Here is a 22,260-nt window from a genome sequence, read left to right on the forward strand (position 1 = left end):
TGTAAACCACCATCATTATCATCGTATTATATAGATTCTAATTATTCTGATTAAAAATATATAAAACTTGATGTAGTTACAAAAATTAGGATCTGTTATAGCAAGCAGTTGCGATGAAATAAATTCATAAGAATAATATACAAGAATATATTAAAACTAAATAGTCTTTAATATATGTAATATTTTTATATTTATTCGTTTTTTTCTCTTTGATTACTATTTCATATACATATGCAAAGTACATGATTCTAAAATTGCGAAATTGTATTATTATATTTTTTATAATTTAATAAATAAAAAAGTGTCTTCTATATATATAAACGATGTAATATATACATCTGACATTTGATATAACTGCTTACTTCGCGTTAATATAAACGTAATAATATAATATGTATGTAATCTATCGATTAAATCTAGATCTGATCTCGTTATGGATATGTTTATGGCGATATATAAAATTGTGTACGCATTTTGTAATACGACATAAGGTGCAGTATACTTACTGCTCTTTCTTTTTTTTTTTTTAACGCGGCTTAATTGCTTAAATATTATAAAATATTTATAATTCTCTTTTCTTTTTTCACAACGTGTCTTGAATAATTCATAACATGTATTTGTAATTGTATTAAACAATTGACAGTTTATTAAATAATTCTTTCTATATATATATTTCTATACATTTATACATAAAATTCATTTATAATTTCATATTTTTATTTAAATGTAAAACGTGTTTTCTAATGCATCGAAAATTCGACATATTCAATACTAATTTTGTTGTTATTTTAATACTTTTTTTCTTCTTTTATTTCAGCATTACAATGTATGACTAAATGTATATATATATATTTAGTATTTGTATATATATATATATATATATATATATATAAATATATATATATATATAAATAAATATATATATAATATATATATATAATATATATATAAATATATATATAAATAAATATATATATATAATATATATATATAAATATATATATATATAAATAAATATATATATATAATATATATATAATATATATATAAATATATATATAAATAAATATATATATATAATATATATATAATATATATATAAATATATATATAAATAAATATATATATATAACATATATATAATATATATATAAATATATATATAAATAAATATATATATATAATATATATATAAATATATATATATAAATAAATATATATATAATATATATAATATATATATAAATATATATATATATATATATAAATAAATATATATATAATATATATATAATATATATATAATATATATATAAATATATATATATAAATAAATATATATATATAACATATATATATATTTATTTATATATATAAATAAATATATATATAATATATATAATATATATATAAATATATATATATCAATTTTATCTTTCCACACATGCCCTTTTGTATAGTTTTTTGTTACAGAAAGATGTCATTTTCACGTTCCAATGTTAAATATTGTAAAACATCCGTTTATATATCAATGGATATTAACAACAATATCGAAAATAATATTTCAAGAGCTGTTACTATGGTAATAAATGACATAAAAATAAATTAAGAAATATTCTGAATGTATTATGTGAAATAGATTTGTGTTTCAGGTTTTACAGATGCTTTAATTGACATAAGTCAAAGAAAAATAATAATGTGGAGATTTAATTAATTATTGAGAATTTAAATGAATAATTGGAATTATAAAAAATAAAAAGCAACGGAGGATAAATTGTCTGCAATTATTTTTTTTTTATTCACTTGAAATATTCAACAAAATTTTTAATCAATCTAAACGGAGTTGATTTCTGTTTTAGGAAACATCATCTAAATTGGCAAGATCGGATTCTACGTTTTTGAGAAAATGTGTGCATATATGTGCGCATAATTCTTATTTTAATATATGTTTTATATTCAGAAATAAAATTATAAATTTCTTATGACCACAGATTGTTTCTCCAGTATATAAAATTTGCATATTGATTTATAATGTTTTTTGTTTAATTATAAAATATTTTTTATGTTTTATGTTTTATGTTTATAGGTGACTGTGAACAGCTGAATACTGATTTATTATATGAAATTTGTTCATTATTTTAATTACTTCTTCTTTAATTATGAAATATTTTCGATATTTTATATTAAGATCACTGTTGATTTATAATAATAATTGTTTATAATAATTGTTTATAATAATTGTTTCAGTTGCATCTTGTTTAATTATTAAATGTTTTTAATGCTTATGTTTACAGGTGACTGTGAATAGCTGAATGCTGATTTATTATATGAAATTCGTACATTATTTCGATTGTTTTTTGTTTAATTATAAAATGTCTTTAACGTTTTATGTTTACAGATGACTATGAACAACAGAATGCTGATTTATTATATGAAATTCGAATATTACTTCCATTCTTTCTTGTTTTATTATAAAATGTATGTATTAATGTTTTATGTTCACAGATGATTGCTGATTTATTATATAAAATTCGCATGTTATTTCGACTGTTTACTTATGAATTTATTTAGATATTTTATATTCACACATACTTATGCTCTTTACATAATATGAAGAAATTATGTATAGAAGTATATGTTAGATGATAATATAGTATACATAATGCAACAAAAGAAAAACAAATTGGCCAATTATTAATCTTACAAAAGATAAACTATTTTTGTTGTATTATAGACGATAAGACAGTATTTATATAATATTATATACTCATATAATTTTTATATAAGGTATATAATCTATGTTTATGATAAGCACTCCGTCCTATTTCTTATTTCAACATAATGGACATCCAGTTTAGTTTAATGGGAATAGAATTCCTTATGATGGGCTCTATTCTTTACCGGTTAGGTAGGTCGATATAAAACGAATTCAAAAATTTCCGTCTAATCATGATTATTTAGAAAAAAATTTTTAATTCGTCTCGCGATTGATTTTCTTTCTTTCAAATTTTAATATTATAATAATTATAATAATAAGAATATGTTATAATAATTTTATATAATTCAAAGCAATTGATATTAACAGTAGAGTCTTTAGCCCGTGGGTCTCCGTATGCGGCAACCTCCATGTGGTGAGACCTGGAAATCAATAATACTTGTCATATATGATTAATTCAATTAACATAAGTATTATCGAGCTAATGGCTGCATTTAAATTTAATAAAAATTTATTATGTATTTTATGATGACTTTTTTCTATCTTTTCGTATTGTTCATTTCTTTTGTCTAATGGAGATATAGAAAAATTATTTTATTATTTAATATATTTATTATTATAACGTTTTTGAAATGATATTCACATATGCAATTTAATATTTTTTTATTAATGTGATCATATAATTATTAGAGCGTAAATATATGTACGATTGCGTAGAGCAAACCATACGTACCTACATATACACACTCACACATATCCATCCATACATTCAGACACATATACACACACACACACTCACATATATATATATATATATTTATATATATATTTATATATATATATTTATATATATATGTATATATATATATTTATATACATATATGTTTATATATATATTTATATATATATATTTATATATATATATAAATGTATAGTATTTACATTATATATTATATACATAAATATATATTTCAAGAATAGGGTTCCAGGAAGATACAAGAGCCCAAACACAAGCTCCTCACCAGCGATTGGTACCAACGACAGGTTGCCTACCCTGCGCCAATGACGTCATCACTGTTTTGCGTCAACGAGTTGTGATCATATGTGTTTTAAGAAATCACTAGTACTACGCAAGCACCTAGAAGAGAGGGCGCTTAAGACGCCATGTTATAGACGGAGACTATAATCGGAGGTGTTACACGCTAATACTATTTTGAGGTTATATTTTTTTACGCTTTAGTAATTCTTTTTTATATTTAATTATTTTATGAAATCATTCGCTGACAAACGATTAAAAATGTTTGGGCTCGAATTAAATGACGAAAGTTCTTCTTCTCTACAGGTAATTTTAATTAATATATTTTTGCGTATGTTTACAATTTTGATTTATATATTATTAATAGTGATTTTATTTTTGTTAGAAAATCTCAAAGAATATCGAATTCTACATAACTGATTTTCCAGCACTTGTTAATATTTCTTATTACGTCGATAAAATCATATTAATGAGAGATGTTAAAAATGACACGGAAATGGTACTAATCAGTGCACCAAGAAGTTTTAATCAGAGCAACAAGTCTACGAATATGTGTATGCTACGAAAATTTGTTGAAAGAAAAGTGGACAGTAATGAGGAACGCATCGAACTACAAAAAGGATGAAGAAGGTTATTCGATGGAACAACACCCAACATCAAGGAATTTCAACACATACAAAGACAAACATATTTGTTCCAATTACTAATGCACTGTACAACAAAATTCCTTTCTAATGATGATACAGAGCATATTGTAAACATTATTGGTGTTCCAAGTTCAGATTTATCAGAAAGTAATTTGTATGTAAGGAGAGTATTACTGAATAACTGCCATCATATTGAAAGGGTTCTATTACCTAACAATATAATATAGTACCATTTCTTATGATGTGAAACATATCGGAAATATTATGGATTGAAGAAGAAGGATTGAGAAAATGAAGTAGAATATTTGATAGGAAAGGTAGAGTTATCTGAAAAATTAAATCAGGTAAAAAATGATACAATGGCTATAGTAAGAAATTGCATAGTAGTAAAATTGAATTATATGATCAATTATAAATTATATATATGAAAAGCGAGAATTTTTGCTCTACAAGTAGTTTTGATAATTTAGTTTTAAGTAGTTTTTATTAAATCATGATAATATCAGATCAAAAATTTTATATCTTATATTTGATAAATTTATTTAAACATATTACATACATAAGTCGAGAATTGTTTATGTCAAAGTTTTATTAAAAATTTTAACTATAAATATAGTAGAAAATGTGAAAATTGAAAAAGAAATTTTTTTAGAGATGATATATAAACGTTTTTTTCCAACTCATCATCATCTTTAAAGTTATTATTTTAGTTATTTCTTTATCTTATTCCAGAAAACATTTGACCTTTTCTAGAACAAAGATGTAATTAGATTCATACATTTTTTCTTTAACTTTTTCATATAAATGAAGCTTCATAGAAAGCTCAATTAAACTGTTGGTTTTAACATTTGTTAACTGAAATAATTTGTTTTTTTGTAATTATTGTATAAATGTGCAATCTTCATTTATTTAGGTGTTTAAATATCTTGATAAATTTTTTACAATATTTGATATACTAATTACCCAACTGATTTAATTAAAATAAAAATGTTCGAATGACAAACGAATCCACTTAATAATCAAGTTCCACAATAATATAATTTATCTAGTTTCTAATGCTCCAAACATTTAATTGGTAAGAATAACATTGTACCATGTTTGTAATCTTTTTTAGAATAATTAACTTATATATTTCTAAATTTATTACTCATTGTTTTTAGTAAAAATAATATTTACATCAATAAAAAAAGAGAAGAAAATATGTAGGAATCTTTTTAACTCAAATCTTAAGTTTGTAAGACCTTTATACTTTTAAAACCTGACAAAAAGTATAAATTGGGATTGGTTAGAAATGAACTCTTAATGATACTAACATTCAAAAAATAAAAAAATAAAGTAAAAATAAAAATTTCAAATTTCGATATTAATTTGAAATGGCTTGGTTGAAGAAGAATCATTAAAATAAATAATATCTGTTTAATTTATATATAAAATAAAATTACATTTTATTGTTAAATTTTATTATGTATTAATGACGTCGAATAAGATAGGTGTTCGGCCGGTTGTCAGGTGGCGTTGCTGTGGCATCATGTCCGTAATGGCGTGCAAGGGGCAAAGTAAAACGTTGCAACGACGCACACGCGAGTGCGCTCCGTTTCGTCGGGTCGTTCGTGATTGAGAGAAAGAGGAAAGAAGGAAGAACGAAAGAAAGAAAGAAAGAAAAGGAAGATAGAAAGGAACGAACGAAAGGAAAGAAAGAGAAGGAACTAGAGAAAGTATAGAAAGTTAGAAAGAGAGACAGACAGAGTGAAGTGTGTCCTCTCTTCTTTTGGTGATCGTCGAGTTGTCATAAAGTAACCAAGGAAGGAGACGTTTAGCCGCTTCTTCTTTGGTAATAGTGTGTCCGTGTCGTTAATTCCGTTCGCGTGATATACGTTTGATATTGTGCCAGTCGATCCAAAGAAAATTTCCCAAAGGAGACGCGAATTATATATACCGTCGAGGAGAGTGTCGTGCCTAGTTGTTTAGTGCAATGACGTCGGCGAGTGGAGGCATCCTCCCGTCGTATCAGAGACTGGCGAACGGCGGCGCGCCGGCGTCACTGTTTTCGAGACGTTCCTTCCGGCCGCGCGAAAAGTACCTGATCCTCATAGTCTTCTTGACGTTCTTAATCGTCTGCTTCGGCGCGTACTTCTTTCTCCCGGACTTTGGCGCCGGTGGTGTTGCAGTGGACAGCGTTTATCGCGTCTACCGGCATATGCAAAAAGCAGGGCCAGATCTTTTAATACCAGCACCACCTCGTCGTTCTTTTGGCGATTCATTCAACGATGAATCTTACTCATCCCATCATCCCAATGCCTTACCTATGCCACTTGGCCACGAGGCAGCCGGTAACCTCGACGTACATCTCATCGAGGATCGGTTGAAGCTTCAGGTGTGCTAAAGGAGATCTTTAAGAATTTTCATCATACGTGTTCTACTTTCTCCTCTTTTCTCTCGTTACCCCCCACTTCGCCCCCCCCCGTTTACTCACTCATTCACTCAGTCATTCATTCGCTCCATTCGCTCCGTTCGTTCGTTCGTTCGTTCATTCGTTCGTTCGTTCGTTCACTTTCGTGAAAAACGATGCGTCGCATATACGGTGAAATCACGGTCAAACGTCAAATGTATGGATAGAGAGAGAGAGAGAGAGAGAGAGAGAGAGAGAGAGAGAGAGAGAGAGAGAAAGCATGAGAACATAGGGTGTGAGAGAAAGAGAGAACATTTGCCTCACTTGGCCTCGACATTTGTGCGAGAGAGAACACGAGTGGCGCTGTGTATACGTTCGTGCGTCTCCGTCCTTTCCCGTTTGTTTACGTTCGTTACCCCGATCTCCCGCGATGACGCACGAGTAGAATGCACGTGCAGACATGCGCTCTCTGTTCCGCACATGCGTGTTTTCGACGAATTGGCGGGAATATCTGAAGCTTACTCTATTTTTTTTCTTATCTTTTTTTTTTTTACGTTATTCTTTAATTTTATCGTTTTTTATTAATCGAATAAATTCATTTCCCTTTAATTACCTCGAACGACATCATAATATAATAGAGTGAGTAATAATGGGGAGGAGGTACGTTGCATTCAATGAGATCATTTTACAAAATGTCTATTACGCTATTTTCTTTTATTTCTTTTCTTTTTTTTTTTTAATTGTTTATTTATATTAATTCTTTTTATGAAAACAATCTCTTCGAGCGACTTACGTCAAATTAAGAGGAGAAATTAGATGCACCTTGACGGATTAATTTCAGGCAAAAATCGACGAAGAGTATCAACAACAAAAGACATTGGAGAAACCGGAAATTGGTGGTAATTCGCGAGTGCGTACGAGTAGTTTGTCGTCTTCCGTCGTAGTGCAGCAACGGAACGAGCAAGTTTTTCAAACTGTGCCTCCTGCTCCAGCGATAAAACTTCCTTTGATCGTTGCTGGCGAGGACAAAGATACAATTGCCAGAGAACGCAGGGACAAAGTTAAAGAGGTTAGTTTGTTACGGTTAATTTAAGTTAATAATGTTATATATATATATATATATATATATATATATATATATATATATATGATCTTATATATATAAATAATTTTTTTTCTTATCGTATAACCATCAATGTACAAGAATATTCAATGTTGTTATTTAGATTGCAATAACACGTTGCATTTATCTTATTGTACTCTAATCTGTTTGCAATATCTCCGACTTGTTTCACTTATCTCGTTTCAACACGCCGTTATTTACGATGAACGATAAAATTGTTTTTTTTTTTTTTATTTTTTCATTTTTTTAATCACTCGTCAGTTTTATACGAACTATCTCTGTAAATTTCTCTCTCTCTCTCTCTCTCGCGTATAAAAACGAAGAATTGATTTTTATTATTTTTTAAATAATCTATATCGTTAATTACTCGTAATCCCACAGATTTTCTGTAGCGTGTTAGATTTATAATAATTGCATATACGGAGCGAAAAATGATTTCAAACATTCTCTCTGTTGTCAGGTTATCATGTGAACACACTGTATTCTCCGATTCCTATTGGTAGTTGACCGAATTTCTCTCTCTTTTTTTTTTGCATTTCTTTCTTTTTCCTTTTTTTAATTTTTCGAGCCCTCCCACAGCAAACGTTCCAACGCTTGCTGTAGATTATCTATTTATCGAGCCATTAGGCAGCATCGGAACATCCGGGATAAGCGACATGGGCCTCCATTAATTTTTCATCCTATCGAATCGTGGATTTCGTAGGATAGTACATATACGCGTGTATACCTCACACTTCCATCTATCTCTCTCTCTCTCTCTCTCTCTCTCTCTCTCTCTCTCTCTCTCTCTCTCTCTCTCTCTCGCTCTCTCTTTCTCTCCCCCTCTTTCTCTCTCCCCCTCTCCTTCTCTCTACCTAATAATTTACATTGTTTCAAATCGATTCCATTCGAGAATAGGCGACAATTCAAGAGAAATGATTCCCTCTCTGCTCTTTATTTAGTACGACACGAATTTTGTACATGTCGAATCGATTAGAAAATAAAAATCTTTTATCTATTAATTTCTAGATTTGTTGTAAATCCGTATTATAAAATAATAATAATAATAATAATAATAATAATAACAATAATTATTATTACATTATCTTATATTGTATTATTGTAATATAATTATTATATTATACTATGCTAGATATTATTCCTATATTATACTACATTATACATTGTACTATATTATAGTATATTATTACTATTATTATTATAGTAAGTAAATATTATTATTATTATTATTATTATATTTTACAGTAATAATAGATTGTAAAAAATAAATAACTATAATAATATATAATGTTATATCAAAATTAATATAATAACAATAATTATAATAATAATATTATTATTATTATTATTATTATTATTATTATTATTATTATTATTATTATTATTATTATTATTATTATTATCATCATTGTCACGTTCGATTGTTCAAAAAATATATCGGCTGATAAAATCGATGTAAAATCGTTGAAAAATGGGTTGCGTCACCAGATATGTTCATGGTATTCGAATAAACATTCGATTACGTTTAATTAGTTGCGATTCGGAGATAACAGAGTATTTGTGCGGGAGTGGGTGCGTACGCACATGCATACACTTACATACACATATACATACACACACGTCATTGTCCAATCTCTCTTCTGCACTCTTCTCCCCATTACCTCCCCTTCCCGCCCATGGACACTTCGTCACCGTCGTTGATTGCGTTCGCTTGTTCTTCCGTTTCACGAGCACGTCGATACATATGTGTGTTTCAAGTGAGGAACCAGCTTGGCGCAATTCGCATTTGCAAATTCGCACTTGTATTTGCATTTGCCGTTCTCTGATCTGGACGTTCGATCTTCCGTGTTAGGGCTTGCCTCATTAGGCTCTTGGAGGGATGATCCAATACGTGAAAGAGAGAGAGAGAGAGAGAGAGAGAGAGAGAGAGAGGGAGAGGGTGAAAGAGTAAAAGTTAATAAAATTTGTATTTCGTTGAAGTAATGATAGATCAAACAATTTTCTTATTATCGAGATAAGAAAATTTTTTTTTAATAATCGTCGATCAATACAACAACTGAATATATTTATTATTTATATTTATAACTAATATATTTATCATTTATAATATATTATTATTTATGAATATAACTGTATATACCTATATATCTATTAATATATTTATTAATATATCTTATTTATATATGTATATATATATGTATATGTATATAGATATATCATTATAATATATTATTTGTTATATTTCATTGATTAATACAAATATATCGATAAATATATTAGCATATTTAAATATTTATACCTATATTAGTGTATTAAAAATATATTAAAAAGTTATTATATATACATATATATATATATATGAAATACTTGTGTGAAAATTTTATATATATATTACAAATTATTATATTATCATATTTAACATTTTAAATATATTAATAAATATATTAATGTATATTTAGTTGTTGTATTTATCAACGATTATTTTATTCTCTCCTCGAAATTTGTTTCTATTGTTTTTTTTTTTAGATGTGTGATATCATATTTTCGTTATATCTTATAAAAATTATACGGTCTTGTATTTTTTACATTACAACTTGCACACGCTTGCACATATATATACAAATATTTATAATTATTATATATATATATATATATATATATATATATATATATAAATTTATTGCAATATACATACAGTAAAATAATTTTTGCTCAAATAAAAGACAATGCAAATACTAGTATTCAGATAACACAATTTCTAGTGACAACAGTTACTCGATGTAAAAATTGATAATGTTATTATGCGAGGTAGATAAATTGAAATTCGAGAGAAAGGGAAAAGAGAGAAAGAGAGAGAGAGAGAGAGAGAGAGAGAGAGAGAGAGAGGGAGCGACAGATAGGATTGAAAAAAAATGTCGAAGGAGAGTAGAACGAGTAAACAGGTTCATTTGCTAGCCATTGTTTACGTTTCGTTCAGTTCGTCAGCTGCAGCAACTTTTGGAACTTTGGGAAAAAAACAAAAAAACACAGGTACTTCGACGTGGACACGAATGAGCTTCGGTTAATCACTCGCGTATAAACTACAGAAGAGGAAAGAGTCGATATATAGTATATCTCTATCTCTCTCTCTCTCTCTCTCTCCCCCCTCTTTCTCCCCCACCCCTTTCTCTTTTTCTTTCTATCTATCTCGTTGCGAAGCGTCACGTTTTGTCCCGTTATCGATCAATTCGAATCTATTTCTATTCGTGAAGAGAGCGTCGAACGATCGGAAATTTTCGTGATAGCTTTTTGTCTAGTTTGATCAAAAGCGTTTCGTAAATAGAACCGTTCCATCGTCATCGTAGTTTACGTCATTGTTGTTGTCCTCATCTTCATTCTCCTTGTCATCATCGTCATCATCATCATTGTCGTCATCGTCGTCGTCGTCGTCGTCGTCGTCATCGTCGTTTTTGTTGTCATTAAAGTTAAAAAAGAATTTTATAAACATTCGTAATTTTGATTAATCTTATAGTAGCTTCTTTATTCTAAGAGATCAATTATTATTTGAATGTGTCAAGAAGGTAAAGGGTTCCTACGTTGCTTGATTCTCTTAGAGTGAAAGGAAAGGTTCGAATTGAATGTAGGCGCCACCTTGCGATGCATCGTCATAGCAGAAAGTTGCAAGATTTTTATGGTCTCATTCGTAAATCGATATAATTATTGTCTAATTTTTTGTCATTTATTTTCGTTTTTATTTACATTTTTATTTTCCATTTATTAATTTCTCTTTCTTTTTCTTTTGTTGTTGTTTTTTTTTTTTTTTTTTTTTTTGATTTATATCTTTTTATTAATTCTTTTCTCTTTTCTTCCTTTTTTTTTTTTTCGTTTTCTTTTCTTTTTTTTTTTTCACTTGGAATTATCGTCATATTGTTCTCCTGTTATTCTTTTATTTATCATTTCGTAGGAATTAATCCTTCTACTCGATCGAATTTATAATTCGTTTGAGATATTAAATTCAAGCACGTTTCCGATATATGAGTTTCATCGGGGCTGACATTTATGGTTTATTGAGTTTCAGGGTAAAGTATATACATTATTATCTGCGTAATTATAAAATAGAAAGGAAATATGAGTAATTTATGAAATAATATTATAAAGATCGTGAGAGATCGTGTAATACGTAATAATGTGATACAGTGAATAAAATTATTGAATTGTAACGATCGTGTGTAACAAGAAAAAAAAATTGCGGAGTTACGGAAAAACATCGTAAGATGGCGCCTCCGATCGAGTTTCAGATCTTAAAATGAATATACGAAATTGTAAGATTAATTAGCGATAAATCTCTCTTTTTCTCTCCTTCTCTCCTCTCTCTCCTTCTCTCTTTCTCTCCTTCTCTCCTCTCTCTCCTTCTCTCTTTCTCTCCTTCTCTCTTTCTCTCCTTCTCTCTTTCTCTCCTTCTCTCTTTCTCTCCTTCTCTCTTTCTCTCCTTCTCTCTTTCTCTCCTTCTCTCTTTCTCTCCTCACTCTTTTTCTCTCCTCTCTCTTTCTTTTTCTCTCTTTCTTTCTTTCTCTCTCTCTCTCTCTCTCTCTCTCTCTCTCTCTCTCTCTCTCTCTCTCATTGAAACGAAATTACGTTATTCTCGTATATTTTCATGCTTAGAGAAACATACGAGAGAATGTAGAGTTCGAAGAGAGAAATTGTTTCACAAAGGAAAAGTTGACTTCTGGAACGTTCGGTTAACGGTTTCGACGTGTTCACTGTTAAGTCATAAGAGTAGGAAAGTAGGCTGATTTTATGTGGCGAGTGAGATGTTTGTATGGGACGGAATTGTTACGAATCATTTTGTAATAATAAAAAGTCGTGAAATTGAAGGACAACCAATTAAAAAAGTATAGGAATTTTTATAAATACTTTATTTTGAAAATCATTTTCCCGAAAAGTATTCTCTTTATTTTATTTTATTTTATTTTGTTTATTTATTTATTTATTTTTTTTTTTTCATTTAGGAAATAATATCATTGAACTTTTTTAAGTACATAAAATGTTTCAACTCGTTCGAAATAGGATCCTCGATGATATCGATCAATTGAAATGATCGTCGAACTTTCTAATATATTGCTTGTAAAATAAAATAAATTCACTTGTAACGATAGATCAAGTAGGTTAATTAATGTAACAAGAAGTTATTGCTATGTACATGCTCATTCTTCTTCTTTCTCTTTTTATTTCTCTCTCTCTCTCTCCCCTCCCCCTCTCTCCTCCCCTCTCTCTTTTTCTTTCTCTTTCCCGCGAAAATTAAAATTAACGAACAAATAATTAATGTCATAATATTTATTAAAATAGCATATATTTATTTAGCATAGCGTCACAATAATCGCCAAACTATAATGATAATTGAAAATTGTGTTTGCATAAATTTTTGTTTTCTCTTTTTTTAACATTTTTCTTTATTTTCTCTCTTTCTCTCTCTCTTTTCTTTCTTTTGTTTTTATTCGTTTTGTATTTTCCACAATATCAACATCAATGATATCTTGTTGATTTTGAGCAACGTATTTGAAAAAAAAAACCTCGGGATGATTTAAATTCCATCATAAAATCGGATTGCCTATGGAAAAGGATTTTGTGCTTGTCGCGTTTTGCTTGCGCTTGTACTGGGAAATATAAAGAGGGGAAGAATTTCGAGCGGAGTGTATTAAGGGCGATGATTTTATGAAATTCCGTCGTTTCGTCGGTGTTTCCGGTGTCATTCGAGATTATCGCCATATCCGATTATTATCGAATTGGAAATTTCTCTCTCATGCTCGTTCAGTTTCGATGAGAACGAATTTTCTCTCTATTTTTGCGAATTCGAATCGTAATTTTAACGAATACTACATCAAATCTTTCATATTCTCTCTTTTTCTCTCATATTCTTTTACTTTTTTTTTTTTTTTTTTATGGTATTAAAAAAATTTTCAATTTTTTTTGTTTTCTTTTGTTTTGCTTTTATATTTTTACACTAGTACAAAAAACTCTTATTATTTTTTTTTCCTTTTTTTTTTTTCGTTTATTCGATATTAAAGAAAATTATATCGTTTTTAAATACGCTTTAACGTTACTCGTGCAATTAATCGAAACGTTTCTTATGTAATTGAAGACTCGTGCATGATCGTAAAGATTTTATTTATCTCTTTTGTGGCTCATGCCAAACTCACGTTTATCTACATCAATATCGATTTGACTGGTTCCTTTTTTTTGTTTTCTTCCTTGTTTTTTTTTTTCTTTTTTTTTTTTTTTTTTTTACATGCTAGCTGAACTCTGAAAACGATCCCTTTTACCAACAATACGATCACACAATTCGTTCGTTCGAAATCGCTCAATTCACCTAGAGAGTCTCGTGTTTTGTGAAACGTTTTCGAAGCAATATTTTTCGAATCTGCAATATAACAAAAAAGAATGAAAAAATATTAAAAAAAAAAAAGAAAGTAAAAAAAAAGAAAAGAGAGAGAGAGAGAGAGAGAGAGAGAGAGAGAGAGAGCTAGAACGAGAGGAATAAAAAATATAGAGAACAAAACAAACAAACAAACAAACAAACAAAAAAAAGAAAAGCAGTTGGTACGTGAATCATGACTTTTGTTGTTGGTGGTTTTCCGTGCGTCACTGATACGTTCTACGTGCATGGCAGACAAAATGGAGACGTTTTATTGGACGTTATCCTCGCTCGTTTGTAATCATTTCGTGGGAACGTCGGACTTAAAAAATGGAAAGCCATGAGAAGGAAGGAAGGAAGGAAGGAAGGAAGGACGCGAGCTGGACTGTTGGGAGTGGGAGGGTTTAGGGTTGGGGTTTGGGGTGGTTGGAAGGGATAGGGATTTGACGTTTAGCCGAGCGTTCTATAAATTACGATATTTCTGAAATCGTTGCTTCAGAGTAAAAACTATATGAAAAGAAAAATCGTTTCGTGGCTTGTAACTCTTTCACCGAGGTCGCTCATCATTTTTATTCATTTATTTATTTATTATTATACAAGATAGAACTGAAAGAGTTTTTAGATGGTCCATGGGGGTCTTATGTGATTTTTTAAAAGTCCTTTTACACTTTTTCGAAAACTTTCGAGTTAATTTCTTTTTTCGTTACAGTTTGTAAAACTAGGAAGCCTTTAAACTACGTAGAAAAGTCTCGAAATGGAGTAATTTAAAATTCATCTAGAAATTTTTCGACCATATTATGCTATAGTATAATGATAGAACTGTTTTTAACTTTGCATTTTTATTTTCTTTCTTTTTTTTTCTTTTCTTCGTTTTTTATTTCACTCTTCGTTGAACATAACAATCGAACGAATCTGAAGGGAAAGTCGTCTTTAAAAATTTCATTTTATTTTTGTTTGATAGGAAAGAAGGTGAAGAAGAAATAGAAAAGAAAAGAATAAAATAGAAAACAAAATATAAAAGGGAAGAAGTAAGGGAAGAGAATAAAAAAATGACTTTCTACAGTCGCAAGTTTTTTCGACATCGTTACACTACTGCTCGTTTATTTCGGTGGCCTGTACCGATAAGGGGTACGTTGGTGAAGTATTACGGAAGGCCGATAACTCCGCAAACAAAAGTGGATTATGACTTTTTCCATAGCCATCGTTCACGCCTTTTATTACACTCGGTTGAGTGCGTGTACGTTCGTATGTGGGATTTTTCATGCGTTTTCTATACGAATGATAGACGAAAAAGAGAGGTAAAGCTAAAAAGTGTATGTGTATTTTTATACATGCACATGTATGCATGCATGCATGTATGTATGTATGTATGTATGTACATACATATGCATGTATGTGTGTATGTATGTCCTCTATGTGTGAGAGTCCAGGGAAACGAAGAGGGAAAGATTTGCACCGGCCAAATTTGAATATCGAACTTGGAGCGCGAGTTATTACCCTAGATGCAAACGCCAAGCCCTTCTCCCTTCACCCTTCTCTACCTTCTCCCTTTTTCCCTTTTGTGTATATATGGGAAAGAGACGAGTCATTCCCTGCCGTTTCTCGATCGTTGTTTTCTTTTTTTTTTTTTGCTTCCTTGTTTTTTCTCTCTCTTTTTTCTTTTTTCCTTCTCTTTCTTTGTTTTCTTCTTTTCTTTTCTTTTTCTCCTTTTTATATATATTTTGTATTTTTTTATTATGTGCTTTTTTTTTTTTTTTTTTTTTTTTTTCTTTTTTACTCCACTTCCTCACCTCTCAACTTCGCATTCAACGCGCTTTTCCATTCTCGATCGGTCATCGCCCGATTTATCGGTCCTTCGCGATTGCAAACAAATGGCGGAGTCGAAAACCCATGTACCATGGAAATATTATCGCGCACGTTCGTTTTCTTTTCTCCGATCGTTACTGTCTAGCCTCAGGATTAAACTAGACAGCTTTCGATTGGTACATTTTGATTGGTATTTTTTGATTGATATTTTTTACATTGGTACTATGATGATTGAAAAGAAAATAATAAATCGTTAAGAAATCTTACGATATATGAACATTTTTCAAAAGGGCGATTAATCCATTTGTGATTGTTAAAGGAGAATTCTCGACTTAATTGTTATAATAATTATTCGATATTTCAATTTAAGTTATACATTTGAATATCAGAGAATGGCGTTATATTACGGGGAGGGGGGGAGAAAAAAAAAGAAGAATAGGAAAAAAAAATAGATCAAGTCACTAGAAATCACTCCTTCAGAGGGTCATCTTTCGGAAGTATAAATCAGTTCAGTGGAAAGATTTTTTTGTTGGCTATTCGGTGAAAGCTATTTTGGAAAATCGGCAAACTATAAATTAATGGACCTGTCCTGAACCGGTGTCGCAAACGTGCCAAAAGCTTTTTCACTCCCTCTCTCTCTCTCTCTCTCTCTCTCTCTCTCTCTCTCTCTCACTTTCTCTCTCACTTCTTTTTTCTTTCTCTCTCTGACTCTCTCTTTCTGTTATATATCATGGACGAAGCTTTCCATTTCTCTCTCTTTATCTCAGTACGTCAAACGGATTCTATGGCGCTCGTGTTTGCACGAAATAGCCGTAATGATCAATATTAAATGGTCCAGCTGTAGATTGGGAGGGAGAGCACACACGTAACACTCGGTTAAATGCAAATACCCTGTACAGTGAGTTAGCGCTTCGTGCATTACCATACTTTTTCTTCTCTCTCTCTTTCTCTCTCTCCCTCCCTCCTCCCCCCCTCTCTCTTTCTCTCTCTCCCTCCCTCCTCCCCTCTCTCTCTCTCTCTCTCTTTCTGTTTCTCTTTATTCCTTGTTTTGTTTATTTTCTTTTTTTACCCTTCACTGCCTCCACATCTCCACTACGGAGATTTTCATATTTATTTTCTCATATTTATTCGGCTACCAAAGCGTCAGCGTCGAAAGAGAGGAATACGGTAATTAAATAATCTGGTTCGTGCCTACATCGAGAATTTTGCATTGCTCGGCCATCGTCACGTTATAACGAGTTCGATGGTGCTCGTTTCTCTTGTACAAAAAAAAAAAAAAAGAAAAAAAAAGAAAAAAAGAAAAAGAAAAAGAAAGAAAGAAAGGAAAAAAGAGAAGAAAAAACATTGGAAAAAAAGGAACGAAATGAAAATGAAAAAGAAAAACAAAAAGGAAGAAAAGAGAAAATACCTATGGTACGGTTCGTTTGTGTTTTCTTCATCAAAAATATATGTACGAACGTATTTTCGTTTGTACTGCAAAGGGAAAAATTGCAAGAAGAGACGGAAGTAAGGAAAATTGTATTGATTTCTTTCTGTGTTTTGTTTCTCTTTCTCCTTCTTCTTCTTCTTCTTTTTTTTTTCTTTTTTTTCTTTTCTTTTTTGGTTAATATAAATTCTCGTACTTTATGAAATTTCTTTTCATTTGTCGTCTCCATTTCATTATTGATATTATATTTATTGATAAACAAGTCGCAAGTTTTCTATTCGTTCTTCATTATTATAAAAATCTTGCTTTGTGTGTGTGTGTGTGCGTGTGTATTTGCAATATTCGATCTCTCTCTCTCTCTCTCTTTCTCTCTCTCTCTCTGACTCTCTCTCTCTCTCTCTGTTAACCTCCGTAAAGTATTTCAATACTTTATAATCAAGTCTCCCCTATGTTCAATTCTTTGCATTGTTGAGTATAAAGAATAAAGTTCATACAAAGGAATTCTGAATTGAACAAAACGTTCGTGCAAAACGTATACCTGAAAATAGAAATGAATGAATGAATAAATGAATTTTGCATTTCCCGATATAAAGTAGGTACATAAATAAGTCGCGTTGAAAAAACGTACTGTCGCGAACAGTAACCATTTCTTTTCCCTTTGAATTTAATCGTCGAAATAAATTCTTTTACCGTCGATTGAAATTATCGGGCAATAAAAACGTCGAGTAGATTATTGAATATCATGATCTTTCGAGGAATCACGGAGGGGTTCAACTTCTTCGAGAAAGGTCGACGACTCATAATTAGAATCAACCGTACGTGCGCTGGCGCATGGATCTCGAAAGGATTGTGTGTTACGAATTCGTAGAATATCACAGTGAATTCTTCGGAGGGCAAGAGTTCGCGATGCGTTACGATGCGTCGATTAGCCGGGAGTACCTTTTTACTTTCGTGTCTCACCTTTCGAAAGGTTGCCAATTTGAAAGGATTTGCATTGCTCAGGGGTAAGAATTTCTAACGGTCTCTTTCACAAGAAAAAAAAAAAAAAAGAAAAGAAAAGAAAAGAAAAAGAAAAAAAAATAAAATATCTTAAATGAAATATAAATCATATATCTTGTATATAATTAAGAATAAATATTTCTTATGTACGTACTTATATCGTACATATTTTTTTTTTTTTTTTTTTTTTTTTTTTTTTTTTTTTTTTTTTTTTTTTTTTTTTCTTTAAATAATCCAAGTAAGATAATCGTATATGATTAGACATTTGAGTAATATATCATTTTTACAAGATCGTGCATTTAAGTTATATACGTTAAACAGGTACTAATATACAGTTGTTAATGCATATTTTTATGTTAACATTTGTTCAATAATAATTATTTCTCATAGTCATTTGTAAAATGTTCGATCTTTTAACGATTTTAATTTGATAGGATGATCAATAATGGCCAAATCGTTATCTAAGATTTACATTGCCGATAGAGAATGGTAACTAAAATGAAACACCAGTTGGATATCATTAAACATATTACCAGGGCGTAATCAGTGGAAACCACGACGTAATATTTGAACACGTCGCAAGCGGTTACCGCGAAAATAACTGCGTGAATCCAGAGAGTCCATTCAGCTCTGCTAATTATCCCGCCATCGGCTATGAATACGACCGGACCGAAATCCCGACCGCACGATTATAGCGCTGTCATTCATTTATTTCCTTCTCGCTTCATCCCCCTTCTCCTCTCTATCTTTCTCTCTATCTCTATATTTCTCTCTTTCTCTCTCTCTCTCTCTCTCTCTCTCTCTCTCTCTCTCTCCCCAATGGGAGATTTTGATAGCGTTACAATTTGCGAAGGAAAGAGTTGTTGTATATTGCTTTAGAATGATACACGTGGTTTAAAAATAATTTTCTTGAGTAGAATGATTAGAAATTTTTTTATTGTACATTTGTTCAGTTTTCTTTGATAGTTCATGGTTTAAAAAATAACAATAGGACGATTGAAAAATGATTTAGGAATTTTTAACTTTTTATATAAGATATATTTCTGTATATTTTTATGGTACACGAGATTTCGTTAATGGATTTTGTTTAAAAATAATATTCTTTACTATCAAAATGATTAGATATTTTTACCGTGTACTTAATAATATCATTTAAGCTTAATAGTATCATTCAAATAGCTCAATAATATCAATAATAATTGATAATTAAAATCATTTGGGAAATTTTGGATTACTTTGTCTTATAAGACGTATACAAAAAATCGGCCCTACATGGAACTTGTTAAAAAGTAATAATTTGTTTAAAACAATTAGATATTTCTATTTGTTGAGATTTGTAATAAATATTTATTTATATAATACATCTGTGGTAAATTCTATTTGGGTAAATTCGATAGGTTAAATTTATTCTCAAAGAGATAGTTTACCGTTAGTTTGTATCTGAACTCATGATGATCCGTGGTAAGTATATATATATACATACATATATATATATATATATATATATATATATGTATGTATGTATATATATACCACGAGTTCATCGATACTTAAGTGCCAGAAATTTTGTCGGGCACTTTCGCTCTCGAGTTGAATTCTCGCTGACTATCGACGAGGTCAGATCGTTGCTCTAAAACTGGTTCTCTTGTCTTGGAGAAATCGATTCTCTTAGATGTTCTTAGCATTTGTATTTCGTAAAACTATCGATCTATTTAATCGATTTAATCTTCGTTACATACATACATATTTTAATCTTCTTTTTCAGAAAATTAATGATAGTGTGTTTGAACACTATCGTCAAATTTTATTCGATTAATTAATATCTATTGTCAGATGAAAATTTACGTCGAGGCGAATTAGTTTAAAAAAATAATTGTATGATCAGAACGATGAAAAGTTTTTATTGTATATTTGCTTAAGACGAGATTTAGATAGTGTACAAAATTCATAATAATAATAATAATAATAATAATGATAATAATAATAATGATAATAATAATAATAATAATAATAATAATAATAATAATAATAGTAATAATAACATGACAGATTATTTGATAAAATTTCAAGTAAATTCGATCAATTAATTATTCATTTCGTTTTTCTTTCTCTCTATTATTCAAGCTCAGCTTTTTTAATCTATTTAATTTTTAATCCGTTTATTCTTATCAATATAATAGAATAGAGAGAGAGAGAGAGAGAGAGAGAGAGAGAGAGAGAGAGAGAGAGAGAGAGAGAGAGAGTGAGAAAGAGAACAATAATCTTTTCGAAATGATATGATAACTCGTTGAAATGTTCATATTTTCGATTACTCCATTGACAAGACGAATTATTTTAAATTAATTATTAATTATCTATTAAATTTATTAAAGAGCTTAATTTTTTTATTTTCTTTAATATCGCAGGATTATGATTTTAATAAAATCAGATATTATATAAAAGTTTTTTCAAAAAGAAATCTTATGGGAAAAAAAAGATCTAAAGGGAATTTTGTAATAACAGATTGATTTCAATTTAACTATTAATATTTTTTTATTTTTACTAAAGCTAACATTTCGTAACCCGTTTAATATCACAAGATTACAATCTACCAATACGATCGAGCTAGTTACACAAAGGTTCTTTCAAAGCAACATAATAGCTCGTTGAAATGTTCGCCTTTATAAGCCAGCACGATCCCCAAACGGAATTGCTCAATCGAATAACAACGTTAGAACGTTACGACGTAAGGACGCTTTTCTTCTAAACGATCTCGATTTCGATCTCGGATCTCGAATCTCGGATCTCGGATCTCGGATCTCGGATCTCGGATCTCCGATTGCGCTTGACAACGAAGAACAACTTTAAAATGTTTTAAGTGTTATCTCTCGTATGTAACGCTTCGAGTAATCTTGTTCACGGTAATCACGCTTTTCTTTTTTTCTTTTCTCATTTTATCCGATTCATTGTTCTTTTTTTTTCTCTTTTGGTCGAAAGCGTGAAAACGATAAACCGTAGACGGTTTATATCGTATGTATGTATATATATATATATATATATATATATATATATATATATATATATATATATATATATGTACATGATGCGCCGAATAATTTCCGCAACGTTGGAAAGGAAAGTTTGTTCGAGCAGGAAATCGAGGTCTCTATTACACTCAACTTCCGCGGTCCGGAGGTCGATGGATTTACGAAAACGCGTTTAAATTTGCATTTCATTCCGGTGTTGAACCATCGCCAGAGAAATAGTGAGAGAAAAAGAAGGAGTAAAAGGTACTTGGAGATTGCAAAGAGAAATTATACGGATCTCGTTTCTTTCTTCGAGTTGATTTTTCTCGATTTTATTAAAGCGCTAAAATCCACTGTAAGTTTTTCATTTATAATAACATCCAACGGCAGACGATTATTTTCAATATTATAATAATATTTTAAGTAATGGCATAATTAGGCATTATTTATGATCGATCAATATTGATCGTTAAGTTTGTCAATTGGATCTATGATACATCATTTTTCCAACATCCAATATAATATCTCTAAATCAGATTAATCGTATAGAATGAAAATCTTAACCATAAATAGATCTTATATGAATTATTATTTATCATGGAGTCAAAAGTTTAAGATTACGATAATATATTTCCTTATATATTTAGAATCATCCGTTAGAGTTTTATCATTTCTTATTGTCAGATCAGGTTAGTCGCGTATGGAATTAGAATCCCTTAATC

The 22,260-nt window shown here is 29.8% G+C and overlaps 1 protein-coding gene and 1 long non-coding RNA gene across 5 annotated transcripts in view; both read left to right on the forward strand.

Annotated features, from left to right (window-relative positions):
- The first annotated feature begins 3,809 nt into the window (after nt 1–3,809).
- Nucleotides 3,810–5,406, forward strand: LOC124424925. The gene is made up of 2 exons (XR_006942388.1): nt 3,810–4,058; nt 4,138–5,406. It is a non-coding gene; the product is annotated as an uncharacterized LOC124424925 (long non-coding RNA).
- Nucleotides 5,407–5,859: 453 nt separating this feature from the next.
- Nucleotides 5,860–22,260, forward strand: part of LOC124424924 (mannosyl-oligosaccharide alpha-1,2-mannosidase IA-like) — a 120,401-nt gene continuing 104,000 nt past the window's right edge. For all 4 annotated transcript variants that reach the window (XM_046964540.1, XM_046964539.1, XM_046964538.1 and 1 more), the window contains exons 1-2: nt 5,860–6,773; nt 7,630–7,857. In XM_046964540.1, the coding sequence (XP_046820496.1) occupies nt 6,372–6,773; nt 7,630–7,857 (630 nt within the window). In that variant the 5' untranslated portion in view covers nt 5,860–6,371. The remainder of the gene's footprint in view (nt 6,774–7,629; nt 7,858–22,260) is intronic.

Source organism: Vespa crabro, chromosome 6, assembly GCF_910589235.1.
Source record: "Vespa crabro chromosome 6, iyVesCrab1.2, whole genome shotgun sequence".
NCBI lineage: Eukaryota > Metazoa > Arthropoda > Insecta > Hymenoptera > Vespidae > Vespa > Vespa crabro.